The 20,840-nt window shown below is 42.8% G+C and overlaps 1 protein-coding gene across 2 annotated transcripts in view; it reads left to right on the top strand.

Moving 5' to 3' along the window:
- LOC146799841 (cell adhesion molecule CEACAM21-like) overlaps positions 1-20,840 on the top strand; it is a 212,443-nt gene that overhangs the window by 32,099 nt on the left and 159,504 nt on the right. For both annotated transcript variants that reach the window (XM_085620736.1, XM_085620737.1), the window contains one exon: positions 13,762-14,085. In XM_085620736.1, coding sequence (XP_085476862.1) covers positions 13,762-14,085 — 324 coding nt within the window. The remainder of the gene's footprint in view (positions 1-13,761; positions 14,086-20,840) is intronic.

Genomic DNA, 20,840 nt, shown 5'->3' with positions numbered 1-20,840 from the left:
TGCGGCTGGCATGGCCTGTGCATGCTGCGGAGCTCCTTGTTCATTCTGATCTTGTCTGAGTGGCCGTGGTCTTTCTTGTGTTTTACCTATGGCGATATTATGTTTTAAAACTGGACAATCGTGTACGTAATGACCTGGCTTTTTACAATAATTACATGTCCCTTTTACAGGTCCTGCTGAATCGGAATGTGTCATACCCTTTTTATGTCCTTCAGCTGGAACTGTCTGGGAAACTAGCATTTTCATTTTCGTGTCTTTCATGCGTCTGTGTTCATGTTCTTGTTCCTCTCTAATTCTATTGTGATGGTACTGTAACATTTGTAACATTTGTGATGGAGTGTTACCTTGCCAGGTACTCTCGAATTTTAATACTCTATTCTTTACTTGGGGCAGGGCATTTTCTACTAATTTTGTTACAAACAGATGCGGGTATGATTCGCTACTTGCTTTTATGCCACTATTTATACCAAAACATTTTTCAAATCGGGCATAGTAATCACTAGTGTCTTCATCTTGCTTCTGCTTACAGGCTGAAATTGTACCCCAATCTTCCTTTTTCGTAGTTAATAAACGTGGCAGTACCTGTACTAGTAAACTTGGTAGTGCTTTAGTTTTATCCCCAAGTCCTGCTCCTGCAGTTCGGGCCTTTTCTTCTGCTTCTAATACTGACCATTCTATCTTTTGGTCTCCTACCTCCCACTCTTTTTCCCTGAGTTTTTCATAAATGCCAGCAGGCATCAATACCTTTAATATTGTCATAATGTCGGGATAGGTATACTCTCCCATGAGTAACATGTCTTTAATTTCTCGGTGAAAACCCGCTGGGTCTTTGTCATGACTGGGTACCACTTTCTTCATTTCTAACAATTCTATTTTCGATATGGGCGTATATACAAATACGCGCTTGAACTCGTTGTCCTCGCCTTTTATTGGGTGCACTTCTCGTAAAGGATTCTGTCTATCCATGTAATACGTGGTTCTTTCCTTGACGGGTAATGAGACACGGTCTGAACATACAAAAAGAATATACTGCTTTCTTGATTCTAGAATTTCTTTAATTAATTTAGTACCTGAACCTCTCCATTTATTCATAAGCAATTCAGTCAATATGTCAGGTAAGGGACCAGGGTCCGAATGCTGACTCCGATATAGTATAATGAGTTGTTGAATCATATAAATCCCAGCTAACCTCTGTTCATCTGGGGTGAGATTCAAAAATGTGCGTGCTACTGTATCATCACTATATTTTCCGGGACTGTCCACCCAATGGACAGCTGCCCTGGCTAAATCTTGTTCATCCATAGAATCGAGAAAATGATAACCCCTTCGTTCTCGGAGTAGTTTGTCGGCGGTTTGGAACGAATGCTCGTTAGACCTTATATTAATTATAGGTATTTGGAAATTCCTGTTATTATCTGGACATATCGGACGTATCGAGTCAGTAAGACATCTATTACTATTACAAGATCTTCCTCTACCTACATAGGCTATGGTGTCCGACTGTCTCGCGGGCAGTCCTGACCCTTCTTCCTCGCTTTGTTCGAACTCGTCTACCTCTAATCTTTCTTCGTGTAGGCGTTCTATTTCTTTACGGATCTTTCGGCACATGGCTATTATACAATTTTTCTTATCATGTCTACCTTCTGATATATTCTGGCTCCATCTGGTAAGAATTTGCATTGCTTCCGGGTCTACCCCCGGTCGGTCTTGATTTCTGATCACACAATTTATGAGGAAACGTACCAGTTCCCCCTGTATCTCCACTTTCTGGTATTCCATAGCTCTGTTAATACATTCTGGATCTCGCCCTGTTTGGACAAAATGATATATTTTATCTAGATGCGCAGTCATTCCTGGTAACTTCCCTAAATACACTGCGGCTCGTCTGATACGTAATGATGCCAGGGTCATTTCGTCCTCTTTGCCGGGCACAGGGTCATATCTACAATCTATAAGAAGTTCCTTAAGCGTACGGGCATTTACGAGTTTGGGGGTACGTGAATGTGCTGACTCTTGAAAAGTAAGTTTATTTATTCTGGGTGGCGTAGAAAAAGTATTGGTAGCACCTCCCGCAGCCCCATCTGGGGTGTCGGGTGTGAAAGGATTCGTTGAACGTGACACAGCAACTATAGGTGTGGACACAGCTATAGAAGTAGCTGTAGGAACAGATGCAGAAACAGATGTGCTTGCCGGAACTTGTGACTCGATCTGTTGCTGTAGGGGTACGGGTGCTGGATCTTGGCGTTGGACCTCCCTGGTATGCGGTCTATGTGGGGCGGAATTAGCATACTCGGGAGCTGCGTCATCTAAATATGAGGAAAGAAAAACATCTTCTGCGGTTCTAGGATGCCCCTTAGGATGTACCTTTATTGGGAATAATGGGGGTGGCAAGTCTTTCGGTATCTCTGGAGTAGCCTTAGGTAATCCTTCGGCTAGAAGGGGGTACATACCATTCATAAGGGCATTTCTTTGTCTATCTACTTGTTCTGATTTCACTCGGATACCTTCCTCAATTAATAGATTTTCTCGAACTTTATTTGAACTCTCTTTATTCTTTTCTTCCTGTCGGAGTGCTTTTTCTGTGCGTCTATGAGATTCTTTACGCCATAACTCAACGGCGTCTTTCTGTGACTGTCTGACTTTCCTTTTCCATAACTCTTCCTCGACTTTCATGATGCACTCTGCATCCCAGGTCCCCGCTGCGGGCCACCTCTGACTTTCTGGTAATTCCTTGGTATAGTCTACCCATAAATCAAGGAATAATATAGCGTCTAAGCCATGTTTGTGATACATGAAGTGCCCTGGAGTGTCCCTAGGAGGAATAGGGACGGCGTCTTCGAGTACCCCTTTTCTAGTAGTGATCTGTCTTAATTTCGAAAAGAGCGGCATATTGACAACTGATCCGATACTTAATCTTGAACACACTTAATACAAAAGCACAATAATGAACAACCATTCATACCACAATATGCAGGACGTTTAACACATTAAACATTAAACATTAAACATTTCTTTTTTTTAACCTTTAAAATAACCAACAATGATGATCGTCTGCATAACTAATCACCAAGCTTAATTTCTTGACAATAACTAGATACTTCGGAATACTTGATATACTGCTAAACAGTACATATACACTGCTAAAAACAGTGCAGACCGGATTTGTGTACCCAAACCCGTCTTGACCGGCACAACCTATGTGCACGTCAGAAATGCCTCCCCAGTAATGGTACTCACCGGGTAGCTTCGGAAACGGAAGGCCTCGGCAAACTGAACTTGAACCGGACTGGACTCGACTCGACTCGTCGGAAACTGGACTCGACTTCGAACTGGTGGGCCTCTGTATACCTCGGATCTTGCTCTCTCAGCTAGGCTCTGGTCGGGATACTTCGCACTTCTCACCGCCTCGTCTGGGTGTTGATCGCAGCCTCAGTCGCCCCCGCTTGACCGGAGGGAGATACAGGAAATCCTGCTGGTACGCGTTATTGTCCGTCCAGCTGTGGCAGGAGACCGGGCCTGCAACTCACCGCCGGCGCGTGAGATGAGAAAGTGTCCCTGTTCGGGCGCCATTCATGTGGTAAATAAAATTCCTTTACCGGGACTTAATTTGATACAATAACATAATAAAATAGCTCAGTAAAATGAGAGGCAGAATCCGTGGTATTAGAGGTTCGGAATGGGCTTTATTCCAATGGACGATTATAATCGGTTGCTCCAAGTTCCATCACCACGGGGGTTCAGGAAGTGAAGTACATACTTTATTGACAAGAAGTGACTTTTATAGTACATACATTACAATGAAGCGAATGCAGTAGGCGTAACAATTGATAAGGAAAATGACGATTCATATGCGTAACCGAAAATGGGTGTAATAAGGAGTAAAAAGGAACATAATTGGTTATGATGTCATATATAGGTGGATCTATAAGATAATACTTGGCATAGATGCGCGCGCAGCAGCATGACGTGTAATTGACGTGTAACTAGGGGGTGAAGGGGACTTGACATTTAGCTCTACATGTGGAGACGAAAAGTCTGGGGGGTCAAGTCAACCTAATCCCAAATCATATCTAACATCCTATGTTTAAAGAACTATGTTATCCACAAAAGAAGGACTCTCGGACAGAATCTATTCTATACTGACGGTGCGTGCGTGTACAAGCGTCTAAGTGTCTACACTAAATGCGAGGGGGTAGTAATTTTCCATGGTAACGGGGCTATGAATTACTTGCATGAGGACAGAGAAGCCGAGCCTTTGCTCAGTAGCTGGAAGAATGTTTACTTAATTTGCTAGACAGGAATGCATCGGCTAAGGAGTGAAGCAGATAATTCGAAGGTGAAATACAGTTCTTGGCAGAGAATAGGCTGATGTCAGGCTTCGTGAGCCGCGCAGAGAATGAGACAAAAGTTCATGGTCACAGATGCAGGCTCAGACTCGAGTTTTCAGAGACAGAAGGCAAGAGGAGTTTGATGACAGAATCAGGGCCTACTTGCCTGGACTGTAAAATGGCATAAGTGAACCATACAAAGCCGGTGGCCTTTCATACTTAGGAATGGAATATCTGGCCTATTCATGGCGGATCTGACAGAGGACATGTTGACGGTGGACGCACATGTATTTGCGTCTTCATAACTGGAACTGGAGGGAACATACATGTACTTGTGACATGCACATAGAACCGTTGGGGTCCAAGATAGGGGACATAACTGATCAGAAAAATCCATATTTCCACAGAAACACCAGGAAAAAGTGGGGGTACCCATGTGAAGCAGATCCTACTCTCCTACACCAGAGTCCTGCGTTTAGCTCTAGGGTTTACAAAGAAGCAATGGGCAGTTTGGGCGTAGCATTGCGGTATTCTTCTCCATTCCATCCTGAGGGAAATTCTGTTGTGGAAAGAAAAAAACGGTATATAAAGCAGTCTATAACAGCTAGGGTATTAGGTTCGGGTGATGGGTGGGTTAAACATCTTTATGGGGTCCAGCGCGCACTTAATAACTTGCCAAGAGGTTCTCTAGGGAGTATCACTCCATATGAGGTCCTATTTGGTACTAGAATGTTGGAACCAGACCTTAATATGCAAGGCACAGTGATGGAAAATAAAAAGTTTGATATCAAAGATCGTTTGGCTGTTTTACAGGACTTAAATGAACTAAGAATGAAACAAAGCAATGTGTTCCTGAAGCCAACCACCACTGGGGAAAAACCGGCCATCCCAGCAAGGCCTGTCTGGATACCAAAGCTTGGTGATCTAGTCAGAGAAAAGATCGCGGACAGGAAGGAATTTGGGCCTTCTTACAGACAACCTGTACCTGTACTAGCAATCCACGAATCAAGAACAGTACTTTTGTCGCCCCTTGCTGGTAAAAAGGAGAAAAGATTTGTGTCCATCGACGTGATCAAACCACACTATGTGGCCGATACTAAGCAGTAGGCCAAGTGGACTCCGACAATGTAGCAGACGCACTCCGCTGGCTACAATCCAAGAGGTTCAAACTGAGAGACTCATCACCTTTGAAGATTCTGCAGTGAGATGTAAAGGACTAAGCAACAATGCTATGGAACTTATACCTCTTGAGACCCACATAACAGTTTGTCCTGATACACCTGTCTACAATGAAGTAACAAGTGATCAACTGATTCCAGCAATTTCATCAAATACGGATGCAATTCCAGCAGCTGACAGAACTGCTTCTGGCTATTTCATTAACTTTGATACGTTTTCTGAGGATCCCAGCGAGCCTGAAACGACGCCAGCACAAGGAACTTTCAAAGAACAAGCAACAGACTTTTTTCATTCAAAAATGGGAACAAGACAGGAACGAAAAATATGTTAACAAATACAAAACATATGTATTCTGCAGCCTTTATTACCCAACTGTCTAGACAGGGTTTCGACTTTTGGGAAGACAACATTGAGACGAAAACTGTCTGGGGTACTAAAGATTGGTAAGTATAGGGAATAGAAGCTTTGTTTAGAGCCCGTATCATCCCTGAGCAAATTATGTTTTTGAACAACACTGTCCAACAAACATCATGCCTTGGAATAGCCAAGATATAAGACATGAACACTCCGTCCATACCTGCACCTACAAGTGAAAGCACTACACAGGGGGAGGTCGACGTACATAATATTTTGCATCAAAACAGATCAGATCCTGAATGGAAAAAATGGTTGCTCTGCCCCACAGACACAAACAACTGTCAAGATCGATTCCTGAACAAAACACAGGGTTTCACTTTTTAACAGGCCAGACTCACGCTATGTTCAAAGACAGCATCCATGGGTAGTAACAACATGCAGTGTAGGGAAACTATGCCTTGATTGGCTACAGAAAGCTACACTAGAGGATGTGAAACAACACTTAACTTTACTTAAAGAAGGCTCAGACCTTAGGGAATTCTTACTAGGACCAAGAAAACCGCATCAAAAACTTTTCATATATGCCGGTATCTACGCTGCTTATAATGAAGCATGGAAGGTCACCCAAGCAGACACTGCAGAACGAATACGAGAAATTGATCATATTAATTTAGAGAGATCTCCCTCTGTAGTAGACAATGGGTTAACAACTCTGTCGTCCAGGATATATTCATTGGACAGCATTGTATCTTCTGTCATAGATATCATGGAACAAGACTTGGGGCCCGATGTAGGTAAATATGAAATACCGATTCCTAAATACCGAATTTTTCCGATTCGGTATTTAGGAATCGGTATTTCATATGTAGCTAATAATTCGGTAAAAAAATGCTGAATCGGTAATATTCGTTATTATCGATTCGGTAATACCGATTCGGTAATAAGGAATCATCTTCTCATTAATTCTTATGGGCCTGGAGGCCCATAGGAATGAATGGGAAGCCATTCACTATTACCGATTCGGTAAATACCGAATCGGTAATAGGGGGAGCATATTCAAGGGTGGCAGGGTGGCACATTGACACCCTGTTGCACCTCTGAATCGTGCATGTGTGCACATGTGGCGCACATACATGCCCTAAGGGCATGTATGTCTGCCACATGGCACCTTGAGAAAAGTAAATTATTGCTTTCTTAAAGGTATTCAGTATTTACCACCAACTTGTAGTTGGTGGTAAATAATGAATCCTGAATGCAAAAATGCACTCACTTGAGTGCCTCCTACATAGCTTTTAAGGATTCAGTATTTTACTGAATCCTTAAAACCTGCTTCCTACATTAGAAAGGGCTATATACCGGTCGGTAACGGGAAAATTACCGATTTTTGGCCGTTACCGGCCGGTATTTAGCTACCTACATATGGCCCTTGGTCATGTTGCAACATGGTCAGTCTCAGCTACGTTCTATCATGCTATTAGGCTGGACGCTTCGAAACTTGCGTGCAGGCTATGTGCCTTGGCGTTTAATCAACACTACGTCACTGTTTTCAGAATTCAATCTCACTGATAAACAGGTCAAACTGGCACAAAGGGGAGCAGACTATATGGTGCCGAGCATTGAAAAACTGGAGAAATTACCATTCACAGTGGCAGAAAAACCAGCTACTAAGTGGATCATACATGGTAAAATTACTCTGCATGTTACATCTTTCCATTTTCAATATTGCCTAAAACATATACCAGCAGGCAAATATGAAAGATTGGATAAAGAATACATCAAGACATTTTGGGATTTACCTTACACACAGAGATGTTGGAGTGGGGGACGTGAAGTGTTTCTTAGCGGTACAAACTGTGAAAACGCACTAAGCGGTTCTCTCCTTTGTCAGGGTATTTATTTATGTATTTATTTGATGAGTTTTATATAGCGCTGGCTAGACCCGGAGGTATCAGAGCGCTTTACATGAGGTTGAGAACAAAACAATATTCCGTTACATCAGATACTAGAGCAATTTGCGAACAGGAAAAACAGAAACAATGGAGCAGAGGGGGTAGAGGGTGAAAGAGAAAAGGGGCATAATACAAGAGGATGAACAGGGATTAAAAACATTGCATCAAAATACAGTTAACATCGGTTACTGGAGGAATTTTAAAGGTCCATAAGGCGGAAGAGGAGCAAACCAAGCGGCGAGGAACAATCTGGAAGTCTAAGGCAACCGCAAGATAGAGGGATCAGGTCAAGCACCCCAAGGACCCCATAACAAAATGGCGGGGCTGCAGGCGAGCACATCCGTTCAGAAATCAAAAAAGGAACACCTACCCCAGGAGCAGGGCGGAATGAGGATGGCAAGTCACCTGAAGTAGAAGGGGGAAAGGCTGGAAGTCATTGTTCCCTCTTAAGTTTATTAAAGTGGGGAAGAAGTCAGCACAGGCACCAGCTCTGGGAGGGGAAAAGCGGCTACGGTGTCCGGAGGGAGCGCGCAGCACGCAAAAGGGAGAACAAGCTGGAAGAGAGAAAAGCAGGGCACTGGCGTCACGGCACTCTGGAGGAAGCTCCGACGGGGAGGAACGATCCACACGCCACAGCTGCAGCCCTGGAGAGGAGCCGCAGGACCCAGGAAACAGCAGCAAGGGGCCGGAAGGCAAGCATTGATCGGTGGGGCCACCAGGGCAGGAAAGACAGGCATCGGACGTCCAAAGGGAGGTGGAACCGGAGGGCTGGCAGTAGGGCAAGCAGCAGCAATCGAGCCCAGAGGGAAGTCAAGGAGGAGAGAGCCTCATCCCCGCTCACCGACGGCCATCCGGAGAGCTCAATCAGGCTTCGGCATTGCCAAGAATGACTCAGACGACTGCAGGTCATCATAGACTCGAGGAAGGCACAGAAGGCATTTAGGAGTCCTAAAGTTAGGAGTCCTAACTTTACTACTACTAAATTGAGAAAAATCATAATTTTAAGACTTTCTGTATTCACAGAAGGCATTTAGGAGTCCTAAAGTTAGGAGTCCTAACTTCTGTGAATACCGAAATGAGTAAGTGCCTTCTGTGAATACCAAAATGAGTAAGTGCCTTCTGTGAATACCAAAATGGTAGTAAGTTTAGGATTTTGTCTTAAGTTAGTTTTGTGAATCGGGCCCTGTGCCACTGACCTCGGCCAAAGAAACCTATGATCTGCAAGTCGCAAGGACTTCTGCCGAGATACATGCCCTTTTGTATTCAAACTGCCCTGTACATTTCTCAGAAATGTTAGGTCGTGTCTTAAACATGTCTGATACAAGCGGTATTATACATGTATTTAAGAACGTGTGTGCAGGACTGTTAGCACCATTTCAAGCAGTCCTCTGAATTTTTCCAAACTTCGTGCACTCTGTGTTTGGCGGACTGCCGCTCCTTTTAGCACTCGTCGCAGGGATCCTATTTTTGCTCCTACTGCTACGATATGGCAAGCCACATCACCAGCGACACCCAATTCGCCATGGAGAGAGCTCTATTGAAGATGAAGTGTCGTGAGCGCATCGTCCACATTTTGGGTTTACCTCATCTACGAGAATTAAATACCACATGGTTTCTGTCATTCAGACCAATCTGGCAAAATTGCATCTTACCTGTTTTACGCTGCCTGCTATGCAGTGAAGAATGTGTGCTAGACGTCTGTCTAACACTCCCATCAGTCATGCCTACGGATATCGATACTCTGCTGGAACCGGTATCGGCCCATGCTCTGTGTTGTCCCCAGTGGCTACCAATCCTGATGACGGCATTCATTGAGATCTCACAGACGCAAATTGCTACTGCTGAGGTACTAGAGGAAACAACAGGTATGCAGGTAACATCCGATACGAACATTGCTGATGCTTCCAATGCTGAAGGTGATGCTTCTCATCTATGTGCTGTTAATCTTCTAAACAAGGTATTCCAACTTCCACAGAGACTCTGAATTTGGCCTTTATTCTTTTCAAACAAGGGACTGACATTGGAACTTTTTTCCTATGATTATTTTTTTTTGCCAAATTTGTATTTTTCAATTTTGGCACAGTAATCTGCTTATAGTAGAACTTTTCATAGAGAACAGAATTCTTTGACAAACTTCCAGGGACAGCATGCCACCTTGTCATAAACAACAATTGATTTGTATATCCTGATATGAAATGGTTTCCGCCCTTTTTCTTCTGTATCAACGAACCATTTCATTGTGTGTATATATTTATGGTTCATTCATTTCGCATTCCAATGTGACCTTATATTAAGAATGAAACATTGCTTTTAATATGTACAGCACCTTATGCATAGCAATGGTTTTGTAATGCATTTTTAGGACATATGTTCTTAGATATGTTTTAGCATGTTTCAGCAAATCATGCGATACTCTACTTTAGATATGTTTAGTATGTTTAGAATTTAGTAATGTCGTTCATACGAAACTGGAGTGGGTGTTGTGTGTCGATTTAGATTCCGTATATAGGTTTCATGATTTATGCCCTAATATAGGTACAATTCATATTGCCCTTATTTAGGCATAGAAAATCCAGCCCTTATTTAGGCATTGTCCATGCTAACCAAATACAGGCATGGTCACCTACATCCGTCCATCCACATCACAACGAGTTCTTGGAAAACCAGACTCTTAAGCCTTTAGGAATTTCCCTTGCTTGGATATTGATTTCTCCAAGAACTCATTATAATGCATGAACATCTATTCCTTAGGGTTTCATTCACGACGTTCCTCTGCCCGACTTTTACGTCAATACTGGCATTCCTACACACCTTCAAGGTATAAATATACTAGGGGTGGGCGTTATTTGCGTAGTCGCGCTACGCAAAGCTCCGCGAAATGGTAAAAAATCTCCGCGAGCACGCAAAAGTTCCGCGAACACGCGGAATTGCTTTTTCCGCCCGTTCGCATTGCTTTTTTCCTGTTCGTGAACACTGTTTGCATGCTCGGTGAGAAATATCTCGCGAACACGCATTTTGAAAGCGCGAACATGCAAAAAATTCTGCAAAGCCGTGGATCGTGGAATTTTTAGGAATTCCGTGTTCTTAGCAGAACGCGAAATTACCCAAATTCCGCAAATTCCGCGAGTGGAACGGAATTTTCTGCCCAGGCCTAAAATATACCTGCACTTGACCTGGCAAACCACGGTCCTCGGCCTGATCCACTCTAATCCAGTACGACTGCTACGCGGTTCGCCACAGTAAGTTCGGAAGGAGATCGAGTCCCAGCCTGATGCACTGACCAGACGCTGTCATCCTCCTCGCAGAGAATCCAGCTCCAGTGTTTCTGACTCCCCTTGCGGGGTGTTAGATATCGAGTCCCGGAAAGAGATTCCAACCTCTCTTATTCTAAGGTATGGAGCGGACTAGAACCTAGAGAAACTTTTGGCAACTCTTGGCTAAACTAAAATATAGCTAGCTATACTTTAGAACACAGCACCTACTTCATACCTCGACCTACACTTAGGTTAGGTACACTGGGGTAGAACTATTTAGAAGCACCAGATGAGTATCACATTTTAGCTTCTGTTATTTATGTATGTATTTTAATTAATATATGTCATAGCTACAAACCATGCTATTTCTGTATTATTTTATCCTACTGCTAACTCTGTACGTATTGTACTTCGCAGCCTGTCTTACGATTGTAGAAGATCATGTCTCTTGCATGAGAAATAAGAGTGTTCAATAAACCCTTTTTATTGAAACGCCCGTCTCTCTATTTTTGTGCATCTCTGTAGAAACGAAGCATGCACGATTGACTGAGTGAAACTGTTATCTATTGTTTCCACGGTTCTGAGATTGTTCTGACTCTAAGGGAAACAAACTTGTCATGTTTATACGGTTGTCAGAGACTAATCCCCTCTTGTTCATTCGAGAAGTTTCTAGTGAGCTCTGAGTTAGCTGGCACACACAAGTAATTAAGTTTAATATACTCGATAAAGACATACTGACCTCAGTCCTATGTCAAATCTATAGTGCATGTTATTCCAATGCGCAGAGCCTATCAGGGATATAGGAACTACACTACACCTCCTCCTGGGCGGTGCGGGAGGTCCCTTCTCTGGATCTTGTATCCGTCGGGGATGGCGGTGGCGATGTCGGGCCGGAGGTGGCATTCGTCCAGGTTTCAGTGAGGAAGGCGACGTGGGGTGAGAGGGTGTCAAGCAGGGCCCAGATCTCTATGGTGTGTCTGTGTAGGGAGCATACGTTGAGGATAATGCATGTCAGGGCTCGGGTGGTGCAGGCTTCCCGCAAGTCTTCGACGGTCATGGGGGCGCTGTCGATGGTGAAGGATCGTCGGCAGTGTCTGCAGGAGAACTGTCCTTGGGTGGTGTTTGGTGTTGCTCTTTGGCAGTTGTTGTGTCTTCCGGGGTTGAGTGCGTGGAGGGCAGCGGACATGTATCGGCGGGGTTCCGGAGAACCAGGGTTCCTGTAGCTCGCCGCGGTTGGGTCGCGGATGGGCGCAGACGGGTTTGCCTTAGGAGCGTCTTTGGCGCGCCAGCGGCGTGACCGCGCAGCAGCCGCCATTAAGTAGGGAGGAGGGCGGGACTGGAGGTAGGCAGGCGGGAGTGGGGGCTGTGTCAGGGGAGGGGCCGCAGGGGCATCAGCAGCGGAAAACTGGGGTTTGCAGGAAGAATACAAATTTAATTAACACCAGGGGAATAGAAACCTGTGGGCAGCAGGAGAAAAACGAAAAAGAAGGCAGGGGAGGGAGCACTTCTGCTCACCTCTGCAAGGGAGCGGGTTGCGGGCGTGAACCCCGCGCTCTGGGCTTGGGCGATGCGGCGGAGGATGCGGAGCTGCTGGGGAGAGTGCTGGCCTGGACCGAGGTCTAGGGTTCACAGTGCTCGACAGATCATCTCATCACTCCAGATGCGGTCTCCAGTGCTCGACAGATCATCTCATCACTGCAGATGAGGTCTCCACTGCTCGACAGATTACTGTATCACTGCAGATGTGGTCTCCAGTACTCAACAGATTACCTCATCACTGCAGATGCGGCCTCCACTGCTCGACAGGTTACCTCATCACTGCAGATGCGATCTCCAGGGCTCAACAGATTACCTCATCACTGCAGATGTGGTCTCCAGTACTCAACAGATTACCTCATCACTGCAGATGCGGCCTCCACTGCTCAACAGATTACCTCATCACTGCAGATGCGGTCTCTAGTGCTCGACAGATTTCCTCATTACTGCAGATGCGATCTCCAGGGCTCGACAGATTACCTCATCACTGCAGATGCGGTCTCTAGTGCTCGACAGATTACCTCATCACTACAGATGCGGTCTCTAGTGCTCGACAGATTACCTCATCACTGCAGATGCGATCTCCAGTGCTCGACACATTACCTCATCACTGCAGATGCGGTCTCTAGTGCTCGACAGATTACCTCATCACTGCAGATGCGGTCTCCAGTGCTAGACAGATTAGCTCATCACTGCAGATGCGATCTCCAGGGCTAGACAGATTACCTCATCACTGCAGATGCGGTCTCTAGTGTTAGACAGATTAACTCATCGCTCCAGATGCGGTCTCCAGTTCTTGGTAGAACATTTCTGATGTGGCTTCTGAGCTGGTTACAATCCCACAGATGTGGCCTCCAGGGTTCCACAGATTGTCCCTTGACTTCAGATGGGGCCTCGTGGCTCCAGCACCCCTCCATCTGCCCCCCAGGGCCAGGTCTCGGGGTGCAGAGCCCGATGCCACCTTCCATCATTCCTAACCCTGAAGATGAAGGCCAGCGCTGGCCGTGTGTCTGTGTATGTGTGTGCGTGGTGCGTGCGTGCGTGTGCGTGATGAATGCAGCCGGTTGTATGTTACTCCCCGCCAGCAACACCGGCGCACCTCCGTGTTGTTCACAGTGACTCACGTGTCCCCTCTGTCTCTCTCATTCCTTCCTACAGGTCTGTCTGCTGGAGGAGAGGCATGTGCCATGGTGTATGTGGCCCCCGGGGGCACCGCCCTGCTTCAGCTCAGTGACTCAGAGGTGGCCCTCTGTCCTGGTGGGAATTGTGGCTACGAGTGGAAAAAGAACAGGTCCCAGCTTGTGGTTAAGATCAGAGCTGGAGTCGAGGTTCAGAGATGCCGGCCCAACAGCCAGGGTTTTCCTAACGGGAGCCTGGAGCTGTCAAAAGTAACCCCAGAGGACACAGGAAAGTACAGCGTGGATGTGACGTTGAAACAGTATGGATTCGTCTTCTCTGAGTGCTTCCAGCTGCAGCTTCAGGGTAAGGCGCAGATCCGTTACTTGCTTTTGAGATTCTAATAATCTGTAGTTCTCGCGGGACGAGTGATCGCTGATCGTGCACTGGGGGGATCTAGTGATCACGCCATGTGCACGCCAGCAGATCACATGATCTCAGGATGCTCCGATGTTTCCCCAATGCCTATGTGCTCCCCTCCCCCAGCCCCACACTTCATGTCTCACCTGCCTGCGCGGTTATAGAAGCTTGGAGGCCCCGTGGGGCTGAATAAAGTACATTCTGTGATAAAAGTGATACTTTTTTTAATTAAATAACACAAGTAATATATGTAAGCATGCAAAGGTACATCAGAAGTGTTCCTGACATACAAGGAGAACATTTTAGTGCATGTGACAGGCAACAGGGTTGTGCAGTGCACCAGCGGCCGAGATGGGGCTCCTTCCTGAAGTGGAAGGGGTAGCTCGACAGTTCTGCTGAACACTAGCAGCAGAGCTGTGTAACACTGGAGTATGGTCAAGTGTTCATACTTGTTTGCTAAGTCACCCTAAATCATATTTTCAAGACCTGTCTATTTACCCAGCCTGCTTGATTCTGATACGATAGGCTCACTTTCAACATTATACGTATGAGATCAAAAAAAATGCAAAAATGGTTAGAAATGCCTCCGCTGGACAGACTATTGGGTGACTATGGCTGTATTAATGTGCCACCGACTGCTGGTCGCTCAGTCCTGGGTGACTATGGTTGTATTAATGTGCCACCGACTGCTGGTCGCTCAGTCCTGGGTGACTATGGCTGTATTAATGTGCAACCGACTGCTGGTCGCTCAGTCCTGGGTGACTATGGCTGTATTAATGTGCAACCGACTGCTGGTCGCTCAGTCCTGGGTGACTATGGCTGTATTAATGTGCCACCGACTGCTGGTCGCTCAGTCCTGGGTGACTATGGCTGTATTAATGTGCAACCGACTGCTGGTCGCTCAGTCCTGGGTGACTATGGCTGTATTAATGTGCAACCGACTGCTGGTCGCTCAGTCCTGGGTGACTATGGCTGTATTAATGTGCAACCGACTGCTGGTCGCTCAGTCCTGGGTGACTATGGCTGTATTAATGTGCCACCGACTGCTGGTCGCTCAGTCCTGGGTGACTATGGCTGTATTAATGTGCCACCGACTGCTGGTCGCTCAGTCCTGGGTGACTATGGCTGTATTAATGTGCCACCGACTGCTGGTCGCTCAGTCCTGGGTGACTATGGCTGTATTAATGTGCCACCGTCTGCTGGTCGCTCAGTCCTGGGTGACTATGGCTGTATTAATGTGCCACCGACTGCTGGTCGCTCAGTCCTGGGTGACTATGGCTGTATTAATGTGCCACCGACTGCTGGTCGCTCAGTCCTGGGTGACTATGGTTGTATTAATGTGCCACCGACTGCTGGTCGCTCAGTCCTGGGTGACTATGGCTGTATTAATGTGCAACCGACTGCTGGTCGCTCAGTCCTGGGTGACTATGGTTGTATTAATGTGCAACCGACTGCTGGTCGCTCAGTCTAGACTCAAGCTAGCGATGTCACCTTGTTACATGGTATCAAGATAACTTATGACAAGCACTGGGCTTCGGCGGTAGTATTCATTGCCCCCACGCTAGTTATACAATACACTGAATGGTAGGAACCCAAGGGGGCAAATCTCCCTCCATATTAAACCATCGAAGAAACACTCGGGACTGAAGGCCTGGTTGGTGTCCTGACGGTTGTGAATACGGTGGAAACCCCGTATCTGCCAACTTTACAGCTGAAGTGAACCCAGAAATGTAAAGAAAGTCATCATCTCCTTAAAGCGACTGAAAAAAAGGAATTACAGAGTGTGGAAGGTTTGCAGACAGGCGACCCTATTGCTTATTATGAGGGCGAAGACAATGAGGCTGAATTTAAAGGAGTCCAACCCAACCACCGCCTGATAGAAAACCAGTTATGGAAAATCGGGCTGTGAAGCGACAGCAAAATAACCCAGTGCACAAAACCCTCCGCAAAAGCCGCGCAATGGAAAAAGAACAGAATAAGTTCATTGTTTGAAAGAAAAAGAACTCACTGCGCACATTTCTTTTTTGTGTTCAAAATATTTTATTGAAATTTTATAATGAACATCAACAACATAGACATACAAAAATTATCAAATTCATTCCAATAGAAAAGAAATTGGTCATATTCTTATAAACTTAAAAGGAGGGGGGGAAGGGAAACATCTAATAACAAATTATTGAGTAAGCAATAAATAGAGCTACTATGACATATTAATTAGTATAAAAATCGTAAAAAGCATTACAATACATAAACATACCCCTAAGATGCAAAATAGAGATCAACAGGACTCCAAAAAGAGTGATAGGAAATAGGATTATGATTAACCCCAGACAAAGATAATTGAGCACCTCGTCTTGTAAAGATAACCCAAGACCACCAAGCATGAACTGATAACTTAGAAACATCTTTCCAACAAAAGGTAATAGATTTTAACGCAGCAGAAATAAAAAAATCAAAAAGCCTACATTCAAAAGAACTTAGAGATTGGGATAATGTAACTGATTTGCAAATTAACATTTTATATGATAAGTCTTCATGTATATGCAACAATTTCTTAATAAAATCCCAAACTTCTGTCCAGAATTTTGCAATTAAAGGGCAATCAAAAAGCATATGTCGTAACGAACCAGGATGTAATTTACAATGCCAACAAGTGTCAGATTGAAGGAGTTTAGCCTGGAATAAACGTTTTGGAGTCCATAAAGAATTAAATAATATATAGGAATTGGTTTGATAAAGTGAGACAGGTAACCAACCAGAAATACTTCTAATCCATATAATTTCCCATGAATCATTAGACAATGTAAGTGAAAGTTCATTATTCCAGAAGGATGCAATCATCGTTATGTTACTTCCTAACGTATTAGATAATTTCTTATATAAAATGGAAACACCATTAGCTTTCAGCGATATAGTTTGGATATACACGGATAGATCAGCTGTAACACTAGTCGGAATAGCTTGTGGAAAGGAATCTAAAATTGAATTAATTAAATATTCATATTTAATACGATCAGATTGGGTTAAACCAAACCTTGTTTGTAGATCCTCAAACGGTATAAAGGTATTGTTGGAATAAATGTCTTTAAGATAAAAAATACCCGCTTTGATCCATGAAGACCAAAATCTAATGTTCCTATTTAGTTTAATGATATTGCTATACCATAATGATAATTCAACAGTGTTATACATGGGGTATAGAAAAATAGAATCTAAATCATTAAAAACCAATTTAGTGGATTTGAGAACGATAGATTTATGAAAAACTGAGGAGGTGTTGGACATAGTTAACAGCGTTGGTAATGGGAACGGCTTCACCATAGATTTTTCAATTAGGAGCCAAGAGGGTGGATTATGTAAAGGGAAATGACTAAACCATATGGCACTTTGTTTTAAAATAAAAGCTTTATGATACAGAAAAAAATCTGGGATACCAAATCCAGCATTACATTTAGACATTTTTAATTTTTTATAACTAATGCGAGGTGATTTGTTATTCCAAAGAAATTTGGAGAGAAGTTTATCAATATCTTTATAAAATTTTAATGGGAACTGAGAGGGAATCATGGAAAGAGTATAAAATATTTTTGGAGCAATATTCATTTTAATAGATTCTAGTCTACCCCACCATGAAAGATGTAGCAAAGCCAATTTAGACGTTTTATCTTTAATATAATCTAAGACAAACTTACAGTTTAAAGTCATTGTAGATTTTATAGATGAGGAAAATAAAATACCAAGATATTTTAATTTAGTCTTTTGCCAAACAATTTCATTCATAGGTATCATGTCGGGAGTACAATAAATGTTTAAAGGGAAAAATTCAGTTTTATTAGTGTTTAATTTATAGCCAGACACCATAGAATATTTTGTTATAATCTCTAATAAAGAAGGAAATGAGGATAAGGGGTCACTAATACATAAAAGTACATCATCAGCATACGCTAACGTTTTAATAATAATCTCATTAATAATAATTCCTTTAATGTTATCACATTTTCTTATAGATGTAAGAAAAGGTTCAATGCCAATTAAAAACAGTAGCGGGGAAAGGGGACATCCTTGTCTAGTACCTCTAAAAAGGGAAAATTGATTTGAAATTTGGCCATTAATAAATAGACGAGCAGTAGGAGCACAATATAGAGCTGAAATCATACGAATAAAATTATCTCCAAAGTTAAAAGATGATAAAGCATGGAATAAAAATTGCCAATGCAATTTATCAAAGGCTTTTTCAGCATCCAAAGCCATAATTCCTGAAGGAGTAGTTAACGTAAGACCTTGTTCAATGACATGTAATAACGTTCTTGTATTATTTGCAGAGTGTCTATTCTTCATAAAACCAGATTGATCCGAATGTATAATAGAATCTAGTACAGGGGATAATCGTGTGGCTAATATTTTGGCATATAATTTACAGTCTTGATTAATTAAAGAAATAGGGCGATAATTAGATACAAGGGTGGGGTCTTTATCAGGTTTGGGAAGAACGATAATTAAAGCTTCAGTAAAGGATCCTGAAGTAATTCCCGTAGAGCCAAACATTGTGAATAGTTGAAATAATAAGGGTAAAAGAAGGGATGGAAACTCTTTATAAAACTCCGCTGGGATACCATCAGGACCCGGAGATTTATTCTTTTTAAGAGATTTTATAGCGGTCAAAATTTCCTCCTTAGTAATTGGAGAGTCAAGCCCCATTTTATCTGATGGAGAAATTTTAGGTAAACCACATGAGGATAAAAAAGAATCAACTAAGGATTCATTATGAAATTCAGGTTTATCATATAACTTAGAGTAAAAATCCAAAAATTCATTCACAATATCTTTATGAGATAAAGCAATTTTACCATTGGATCCATGAATAGAAGTAATTTGAGTTTTATCCTTTTTGATACGTAAGTAATTCGCTAACAATCTTCCAGATCTGTTTGCATTAAAACTAAATTTAGCTTTGGCCTTATAAATCTGAACACCAGCTCTATTACTAAGAATTGTATTGAATTCATATCGAAGCTTTTGCAACTTACTTCTATATTGAGGGTCATTAGACGAAATAAAAAGTCGTTCATATTGCGCTATTTGCTTTTCTAGTTTTTTAATATTTGCATTAAAGGTCTTATTTTCGTGAGCCATAATAGAAATAGTTACCCCTCTAATATAAGCTTTAAAAGCATCCCATCTATTAACCAAAGAAGTAGTTCCTTCAGGGTTAAATTGAAAAAAATCATGAATGGCAGAGAGGAGCTTTGGTTTATTAAGTTAATTGAGAGCTATACCAGAATTCATTCTCCATCTAGGCTGGTTAGTAAAGGTTGGATTTAAATTTAGAATACAAGAAACCATTGCGTGGTCAGAGACATCAATGTTGCCAATCTTGGGGTTACTAACACAGTTGATCAGCTGTTTCGAAACTAATATATAATAGATCCTAGAATGAGAATTATGTGGGTTAGAAAAAAAAGTAAAACATTTTTCTGTAGGAAAGTGTAACCGCCAAATATCAACTAACTTAGTGGTTTGAAGAAATAATTTAAAAGCAAAATAAACCTTAGGGGGGTGGAATTTAGTACGAGATATTCTATCTAATAACGGATCAGATATGACATTAAAGTCACCTGCAACAATTAAAGGTACATTACCAATTTTAACCACCTCCGTTGAAAGAGTAGCCCAAAAAACAGGGTCATCTGCAGTAGGGCCATAAACATTTAATAAAAATAAGATAGAATCATGAACTTTAACCTTAACAATTAAATATCTCCCATCCGTATCTGTAATTTTGCTCAAAACTTGGCAATGAGCTTTTTTCGCACAAAATATAGCTACACCATTTTTCTTGCCAATAGCAGGAGAAGAAACAATAATATCAACCCATTTTTTCTTCATATAGTTTAAAATTTTATCATCTATATGAGTTTCTTGCAAAAAACAAAAATCAGCTTTGCAACTACCTAAATAATCCAACATTTTTGTACGTTTCACAGGATGGCGTAAACCTTTAACATTCAGTGACACTACTTTAATATTAGCCATGACAAAATAAAAAGAGAAAAGGGTTAGAAAGAAGAAGGTCAGAAAAAGACACAAATGTTAAGAAGAAAGTAGCTCCAAAACACACAAAAGGGAATGGAAGAAATAAAACATAGCAAAAAAGACAAACAAAACACATAAATATGAAGATTGGGACGCACACACGCTCTACAAGCATGGCCAGAAACCGCTGGAGCCCAAACTATTAGGAGTTATATAAATCTGTCAAAGAAGATCATACATGAAAGAATCAAGTGATAGGACCCTGAGTGTCCATAGTTTGCTGTACTTGCTGATCCAGAAATTGTCGAAGATCTTCAGGACGCTGAAAGGATTTTGAAAAATTATCTTTCCAAATGCGCATAGTTGAAGGGTCAAAAAGGCCATATTGGTATCCAAGGCTTCTCAATCTTGGGCGAAGATCAGTAAAACCCTTACGTACTGCAACAGTTTCCTTGGCAAAATCTTGATGAATAAAGATTTTGTGACCATTGACCAACAATGAAGGAATTTCTCTAGCTGCTTTTCTGATCAGAACCAAATGATGGTGACGGAGAACTTTAAATATCATTTGTCTAGGCTTGCTATGTTGAGGATTGCGACGTGAAGGAATTCTATGAGCCTTATCGATTTCAAATTTTTCTGGAAATTTGACATTTAAAAGACCAGGA

Source organism: Triturus cristatus, chromosome 8, assembly GCF_964204655.1.
Source record: "Triturus cristatus chromosome 8, aTriCri1.1, whole genome shotgun sequence".
Lineage (NCBI taxonomy): Eukaryota > Metazoa > Chordata > Amphibia > Caudata > Salamandridae > Triturus > Triturus cristatus.
This window is presented reverse-complemented; position numbering and strand designations above follow the sequence as displayed.